Source organism: Spinacia oleracea, chromosome 4, assembly GCF_020520425.1.
Source record: "Spinacia oleracea cultivar Varoflay chromosome 4, BTI_SOV_V1, whole genome shotgun sequence".
In the NCBI taxonomy this organism is placed as follows: Eukaryota; Viridiplantae; Streptophyta; class Magnoliopsida; order Caryophyllales; family Amaranthaceae; genus Spinacia; species Spinacia oleracea.
Window position 1 is genome coordinate 119,120,140 of NC_079490.1, and position 8,974 is coordinate 119,129,113.

At 35.2% G+C, this 8,974-nt stretch overlaps 1 protein-coding gene across 1 annotated transcript; it reads left to right on the forward strand.

The window, feature by feature from the left end:
- The first annotated feature begins 1,423 nt into the window (after positions 1 to 1,423).
- Positions 1,424 to 4,306, forward strand: LOC130459984 (uncharacterized). The gene is made up of 3 exons (XM_056827623.1): positions 1,424 to 1,610; positions 1,715 to 1,811; positions 4,079 to 4,306. Exons 1-3 carry the CDS (start codon positions 1,524 to 1,526, stop codon positions 4,198 to 4,200), a joined length of 306 nt encoding a protein of 101 aa, XP_056683601.1. The 5' UTR covers positions 1,424 to 1,523; the 3' UTR covers positions 4,201 to 4,306.
- The last annotated feature ends 4,668 nt before the right edge of the window (positions 4,307 to 8,974 follow it).

Consider the following 8,974-nt stretch of genomic DNA (forward strand, 5'->3'; position numbering starts at 1 on the left):
GGTCATGTCTCTGGCATAGTAGCTTGGCATGGGATCACTAGTAGAAAAAACCCCTGTTGCAGCCCCCTTGTTGCAGCGTACATGTATAAATACGCTTCAACAACCAGTCGGTCAACGCGGGTCAAACCCTTTAAAGGGTTATCGCAGCGTACATTTTTGTTGTTCGCAGCAAATGTGTTTGTTGCAGCGTACAAAATAAAAGCCCGCAGCAACAACCCGACTTTATTGCAGCGTACATGTTATTGCCCGCTGCAACAAGTCCGCGTTTCAAAATTTTTTACTTTCCTAGGTTGCAACAAACCGCGCTCAAACGAGCGGGCTCAAACGTATGTTCCTTCTCTTCTAGCTCCAAGCTTTTTCCCTTAAACAAATATCCAAGAAGCCGTCGAACTCAGCCCTGCGTCGCCGTCGAACTCAGCCCTGCGTCGCCGTCGAACCCAAGCGTTGCTCAGCCCTGCTCGGCGTCGTGGTTCCGGTGGTTTCGGTATGGTGTGTTCAATTTCTATTTTCGTTTTTTATTTTCGTTTTCAGATTAGGGTTCAATTTTAGTTTTTGATTTTCGTTTTCAGATTAGGGTTCAATTTTAGGTTTATGATTGACAAAATCACATAGTTTTGAGTTCGATGATTTATGGGTTTCTTAGGGTTTGTTCAAATGATGTTTATGGGTTTTTAATCATTCATTACTTCATACAAAATCTTGATTTGTGCGAAATGTTGGATATTTAGGGTTTAGTTTAAGAATATCCTGCAGCACATCAGATTAAAAGGATTTTCAACTTGTTTCCTTGTCCAGCAAGGATTTTATCCTTCTTTATCCGACTTGATGAATATTGATTTTTGCATATATTTGGCTCCTGAGTACTTCCAGCACGGGAAAGTATCGGATAAAACAGATGTTTATGCCTTTGGAGTTGTTCTTTTAGAGCTAATAACAGGCTGAAAGCCAATTGAATCACTAAGGCCATCCAGAGAAGAGAACTTGGTTCAATTGGTATGCTACTGTTTTGATCTTGTATTTCTTTCATCAAGTACCTGTGACCATACGAGCTGAATTTGTGGTAGTTGACTAGTTTTAGTAAAAACTTAAGATGATATGGTCCTCTTTGGATATTTCTGAAAACAAATGGTGCACCATTAACATTGATAAGGCCCAGAAGCCGATTTGGCTTGATTCATTGATTGAGTACTGGACCGGAAGAGTTGCAACTGTGGTAGTTGACTAGTTCTTGGTTAAGATAAAGTGGTCCCTTGCTCTTTTCTATTTTCCTGAATACAAGTGTGCACTAGGAGGGCTATAATTAGTTTCAGTAATGTTGACTAACGCTAACTGCCTGTACGGTGTATAATTAGTTTGACAAAGATATGCCTCATTAGTTCTTTTACATTTATATATTTGACAAATAGATGTATTCTCTGTTTTTCTGTCAAAAATTCCTTGACATTCCTTCATAATGGCCTACCATATTTATATAAATATGAAGCTCTAAAGGCAATAACATAATCCATAAATACTCAAGTTGGATGATTTTGATCGAAAATGGTGCTAATGATGTATCAAAAAATGACCAAGAAACTTGTGGGAGTATCAAAACTGAGATTTCATTAACTGTAAGTAGTAAAAAGTTGAGGAATCATTTAATGGCCATTGATTTGTGTGAAGATGTTGGAAATATTTTCTGGAAACTAATCCTGTATTTTGTCTTCTGTTGCAGAAACTGCTACGGAGACAGAATATCTTACAGACAACAGGAGAATCCATATCCCCTCTAATGAATCACATCCTCATGTTGCTCAAATTTTATGCTAAAGGTAGTAACCACATTTTAGCTTTGTCATATAAGATCTGTTTGTCTTTCAGTTAGTTGTTTAGTTTGTTTTTAAGCTAGTTGTTTACAGTGAATTCTGTATTTTCACATGGGCTCCGTTTGGTATGGTGTAAAATTCTTTTCATGAAAAATTATTTAAGGCTTGTTTGGTCGTTATAGGTCATATTAGGCTAAAATGAGGCTTTTTTGCTCCCAAATATGAAATAAAGAACCTTAGGACTCATTTTAAACATATTAAATGTTTTATATGATTAGTTTTAACTTTACAAGACTTAATCCAATCTATTTATGCACATTCATGACTTCTTTGGCCGTTATAGGTCATATTTAGGCTAAAATGACATTTTCGCTCCCAACTTTGATCTAACGAACTTAAAAACTAATTTCAAACTTATTACATGATTCATATGATTATTTTAAACTTTCTAGGACTCATTCCAATCCATTTATGCACATTTAAGGCTCATTGTGTCGTTATAGGTCATATTTAGGCTAAAACGACATTTTCGCTCCCAACTTTGAACTTAAGAACCTAATGACTCATTTTAAACTTATTATATGATAAATATGCTTAGTTTTAAGTTTCTAAGACTTATTCTAATCTATTTATGCACATTTAATGCTTGTTTTATCGTTATAGGTCATATTTAGGATAAAATAAGGCATTTTCGATCCCAACTTTAAAATAAAGAACCTAAGGACTTATTTTAAACTTATTACATGATTAATATGCTTAGTTTTAAGTTTCTAAGACTTAATCTAACTACTTATACACATTTAAGGTTTGTTTGGTCGTTATAGGACATATTTAGGCTAAAATGACATTTTCGCTCCCAACTATGAACCAAAGAACCTAAGGACTCATTTTAAACTTACTAAATGTTTTATATGCTTATTTTTAACTTTCTAGGACTCATTCCAATCCATTTATGCACATTTAAGGCTCATTGTGTCGTTATAGGTCATATTTAGGCTAAAATGACATTTTCGCTCCCAACTTTGAACTTAAGAACCTAATGACTCATTTTAAACTTATTATATGATAAATATGCTTAGTTTTAAGTTTCTAAGACTTATTCTAATCTACTTATACCCATTTAATGCTTGTTTGATAGTTATAGGTCATATTTAGGCTAAAATGAGGCATTTTCGCTCCTAACTTTAAAATAAAGAACCTAAGCACTCATTTTAAACTTAATACATGTTTAATATGCATAATTTTAACTTTATAAGACTCGTTCCAATCTATTTATGCACCTTTAAGGCTCATTAGGTCGTTGTAGGTCATATTTAGGCTAAAATGACATTTTCGCTCCCAACTATGAACTAAAGAACCTAAGGACTCATTTTAAACCTACTAAATGTTTTATATTCTAGTTTTAACTTTCTAGGACTTATTCCAATCCATTTATGCACATTTAAGGCTCATTGTGTCGTTATAGGTCATATTTAGGCTAAAATGACATTTTCGCTCCCAACTTTGAACTTAAGAACCTAATGACTCATTTTAAACTTATTATATGATAAATATGCTTAGTTTAAGTTTCTAAGACTTATTCTAATCTGTTTATGCACATTTAATGCTTGTTTGATAGTTATAGGTCATATTTAGGCTAAAATGAGGCATTTTCGCTCCTAACTTTAAAATAAAGAACCTAAGCACGCATTTTGAACTTAATACATGTTTAATATGCATAATTTTAACTTTATAAGACTCGTTCCAATCCATTTATGCATATTTAAGGCTCATTGTGTCGTTTTAGGTCATATTTAGGCTAAAATGATATTTTCGCTCCCAACTTTGAACTTAAGAACCTAAGGACTCATTTTTAAATTATTATATGATTAATAAGCTTAGTTTTGAGTTTCTAGGACTTATTCTAATCTACTTATACCCATTTAATGCTTGTTTGATCGTTATAGGTCATATCTAGGCTAAAATAAGGCATTTTCGCTCCCAACTTTAAAATAAAGAACCTAAGGACTCATTTAAAACTTATTACATGTTTAATATGCATAATTTTAACGATCTAAGACTCGTTCCAATCTATTTATGCACCTATAGGCTCATTGGGTCGTTATAGGTCATATTTAGGCTAAAATGACATTTTCGCTCCCAACTTTGAACTAAAGAACCTAAGGACTCATTTTAGACTATTAGGACATTGTCATTAGTTTCTTGAATGTTAAAATGTGATATTTAATTTGTATTTAATCTAATGTTTAATTTAAATTTCTGTTTTTGTAAAGGTCTACACTCCGAGGATTGCGCCTTATGCGAGGAATTTGATGTGGTTCGTGAGCAATGGGCTAAGTTTTTTACCAACAAGTATTTATTATTGGCTTTAGCGCGCTTGATCGAATTGGTTTAGTTGTTATAGAATAAATTTTATATTAAAATGTATGTATAGGTTGAAATTGGAACATATATTTAAATGTAATATGTGCACTTTGGTTTTGGGATATATAGTATACAAAACTCCAGTTGTTGTTTTTATATTTGTTATACAGGTTGCGTTATTCTATTATTGTTTTGACAGGTTTCTATATTTGGTGCAAGGCACTCTAGGTATCCCTAAACAAAATTAGAATTTTCCCGCCAAAAGTGCTTTTTTGCAGCGTACATATATGTTGTACGCTGCAACAAGGGAAAAAAATTTCGCAAAAATTCAGACTTGTTGCAGCGTACAAATAAATGTACGCTGCAAAAAATTGAGTAATTCAGACTTGTTGCAGCGTACAAATAAATGTACGCTGCAAAAAGTTGAGTCTTTTGCAGCGTACATATATATGTACGCTGCAACAAGTCCAAAATTTTGCCAATTTTTTGGCACTTGTTGCAGCGTACATCTAAAAGCCCGCTGCAACAAATCACTTTTTGCAGCGAACATTGTACGCTGCAACAAGTTCAGACTTGTTGCAGGCCCCCCAGTTGCAGCATACGATGTACGCTGCAACAGGGGTCTAAAAGCCCGTTGCAATAAGGGTTTTTTCTACTAGTGGATGTAACAGTACATACTCAAGTCCATTGAGTCTGACTATTTCAACTAGCTTAGCTTCCCATTCAAGAAAATTTGTTAGGTTCAGCATGACCATAAGCTCAGAACCCATGATGATGTTTTGATTGTTGTTTTCCATAGTAAAACTACAATTGAAAAAGAATAAACAAATAAATAATCATTCACAATTTCTCTTAATAAACTTAAATTCTAGCATGCATGCATAATTTAATGTTAATTAAGCATTTTATTCAAGTTATGTGTTCTCGCAGGTGTGAATAAAATGATTCCAAGACCCTAAAACCCATTGAAGAATTAAGCACATTATGTATTTAGACTCAATTCTAAAGTCTTTTAGGTAAGCAAAAACCTTTTGCTAATAGTCTAACTACTCTTGGTTGATAGGTACGTCTAAGAACTTATTAGGTAAACCTATCGATTTTGCCACGACATAAAAGGACTCCTTACTTATATCGTTGAGTTTCACCAAAACTAACATGTACTCACAATTATTTGTGTACCTTACCCCTTTAGGATCAATAAGTAACACCCCGCTGAGCGTAAAACTATTACTAGATTGATGTAAAGGTTATCCAAGTAAGTGTTATTTTGGCATGACACCTTTTAACACAATTTTTAAGTTTGGAACTTAAGGCTCTTACTATGTTGGTTAGATTTTAAATGAACTAAAATCCTTAATCATGCAACATAATCAAGCTTCAATCTCATGCATATTTCAGACATATTTAAAAGCAATAAATAACTTAAAACATGCATAAGATAAATGTGATCTAGTATGGCCCGACTTCATCTTGAAGCTTCAACTTCAAAGTCCGTCTTGAAAATGGATTGGAAACTCCATCTTGAATTTCACCGTGGGAGGCGCCATTTTCTTCAAACAGGATCATCTATAATTAAACTAATTACAACTATTTGATGGTACGCAGACCATATTTGAATTGAAAAAACAAACTTTGGTGCATTAGACCAATTACATTCAAATTAATGGTACGCAGACCATATTTTCTATCCTATTTGGGCCATACTAGTCACTTCATCACCTGCAAAACAGTACATATACAATATATACCATTCACCCATTCATTATCATGAATGGCCCACATAGCTGGTTAGTAAAAACATGTTGTATGCATCACATAAATATTTACAGCAATTAATCAAGGGCACCAATAATCTACCAATTATTCAGTCCTTATTAATTCTAATCAAGTTGTTTAACCTTAAAGGATTTGTAGACCTAATCAAGAGTTTAATTGCTCCCACTTAAACCAATAAATTCACATGCTTTACTAATTTTAAACATAAAAATGTATTTCTAGTCTAACAGGAAACATACAAATTTATTTAAAATTTAAAGCTCATATAAAATTATAATCGAATCCATTTATTTAATTTATTTTTCAGTTGAATTAAATTAATTAAAGGTTTAATTTTAATAAAATAATTAGTATAAATTAAAATTTATAATAATTATAATATTCAAAATTAAAATCCAAGAAAACAATTTAAATTATTAATTTTAAAATTAATTAAAATTATTCGAACTGAAAACTCAAATTAAAATTCAAAACGATTCAATCGTAACACGACGAGCACTTGGGCTTGCGCCCATGTCCCATCGTGTGCACGATTGGTCGCTGCACAAGGCACACATAGCTTCACGCAACACGCAGCCACAGGCCACACGCACACGCAGCCATTGCTGGCCACGCTGCGCGCAACCTCTGTGATGTGTCGCGTTGCTGCTGCTTTCCCTCGCGAGGCATTGCTCGCTGCACGCGAGCCATCGCTCGCTGCGCGAGCCAGCGCTCGCTGGCGCGAGGCAGTGCGCGCTGTGGCGCAGCTCGCTTGCTGCCCACACGCGACTGCTCGCTTTCTCCTGCCCCTCGCCCACGCCCATCGCATAGCACACAGGGCCAGCACCTTTGCTTCGCGCGCGAGCCATGCTATGCTGCTCGCTGCATTCGTACGGCACGGGCGACGAGCTCCCTTGCTCGTCGTCGCGCGCCCGCACTATACAACACCCCTTAAGGGTAACACGTAGCTTCCATTGCTTTGTGCGTGCAACATTTATAAGCGTTTTCATAAAAATTTTAAATTTTAAATTTAAAATTAACGACAAATTAATAAATCATATTAATTTCATAATTTTAGGGCGAAAAATCGAAAATTTATTAATCAATTAATTTCCGATTAACATGGATTCAAATCTAGGTCATAAAAATTTGACATAAATTAACAATTTTTATGGTGGATTTTAATCATGGATACCTAATTAAATTATTAATTAATTATGAAAAACAAATCAATTTTATATTATTCGAAACAGTATTTTTGTCAAAATTTTAGAATGCCTTTTACATGCGAAATTGACACAAAAATCACTCGATTTGGTTGAGTAACGAATATTCTGTCGAAAACCTGCGTACATATAATTAAATAAACGCAATTTGCAATTAATTACGAAAAATAATCACCCCTTTTAATTCCTTGCAAATTTGTAAAATTTAACCATGTTCATGCAATTTAGATTATGAAAATAATAAGAGGCCCGTGATACCACTGTTAGGTTATGATACATATGACAAAACATAAATCATGCGGAAAACCTTAATGCCAGGAAATATATTATTTACACATAATCATTTAGCATAATTCAGATGCATACACTTTGTAGCGTGCCCTCCCTAGCTGCGCCCGAACCGAACAAGAACAAGTCTTTAGGACTCCAAGTGTCGTCTCTCCGTAGATAGTCCACAGCACGTCCGGATCCGCCTTAAGCTTGACCAACTAGAATCGCCCTTAAGGTTCCTAGGATTTTCGGCTATATAGGTTGCAAGTGTTTGGCTGATTTTGTTCCAAAATCTTACCTTTGAATACTTCAATTGTTTGTATAAATCTGTGACCCTAGGCACCTATTTATAGTGTTATGGAAAAGGAATTATAATCCTATTAGAATACAAATTTATTTAATTATAATCCTACTAGGACTCTAATTAAATAAACTTTATCTATTAGGATTAGATTTAATCATATGACGAATCCCGGTAGCCTTAGGATTTCGAGTAACACACACGAGTGGCGCACAAGCACCGCACGCAGGCCTTACGGCCCACGCACAGCGCAAGGCCCAGCTCGTCGCTGCCTTTGATCCGCGCGCGCGCCCAAGGCCTTGGCTAGGCCTGGCCTTTGCGCTGGGCCTGGTCGAGGCTTGGCGTGTGTTTGTTGCGCCTTGGCTTGCTGGGCGATGGCCCGGCTTCGTGCTGGGCCTTCGTCTGGCAGGCCTCGTCCGATGCTAATTCGTACGATACGCTTCCTATTAAATTCTCGATTCCGGAATTCATTTCCGATATGAACAATATTTAATATTTCTGATTCCGGAATTAATTTCCGTTTCGAACAAATATTTAATATTTCCGTTTCCGGAATTATTTCCGATTTCGATAATATTTCCGATTCTGACAATATTTCCGTTTCCGGCAATATTTCCGATTCCGGCAATATTTCCATTACCGATAATATTTTCCGATACGTACTATGTTTCCGTTTCCGGCAACATCTATGGCTTGGATAATATTTATATTTCCGATACGAACCATATTTCCGTTTCCGGCAATATCATCGTTTCCGGAGTATTCATTTACTTGCCTTTGACGATCTCAGCTCCCACTGAAACCAAGATCCATCGATTCCGAATATTGATTAGACAGAGTATTTAATTCCATTAAATACTTGATCCGTTTACGTACTATTTGTGTGACCCTACGGGTTTAGTCAAAAGTAAGTTGTGGATTAATATCATTAATTCCACTTGAACTGAAGCGGCCTCTAGCTAAGCATTCAGCTCACTTGATCTAACTGAATTATTAACTTGTTAATTAATACTGAACCACATTTACTAGACTTATCATTAAATTCATACTCGGACCAAGGGCATTATTTCCTTCACGATCTTCACCCGAAATCGAAATTAACCTGAACAGAAAATAACTGTAAAATTTAAATCAACCCGAACTAATCTGAGCCGAAGACCCGAAACCAATCCGGACCAAAGAACACCAATAGATTAAAATACAAGTCACTAAAAATTGCCACATACTCCTTCCATCCCTAAAATATTGCCCCA

Excerpts from the sequence above, each read along its gene's own strand:
- LOC130459984 (XM_056827623.1), top strand. The coding sequence starts at position 1,524 with ATGATTTTGATCGAAAATGGTGCTAATGATGTATCAAAAAATGACCAA. Across the intron at positions 1,611-1,714 it reads AAACTGAGATTTCATTAACT|AAACTGCTACGGAGACAGAA; the intron begins GTAAGTAGTAAA and ends CTTCTGTTGCAG. Across the intron at positions 1,812-4,078 it reads GCTCAAATTTTATGCTAAAG|GTCTACACTCCGAGGATTGC; the intron begins GTAGTAACCACA and ends GTTTTTGTAAAG.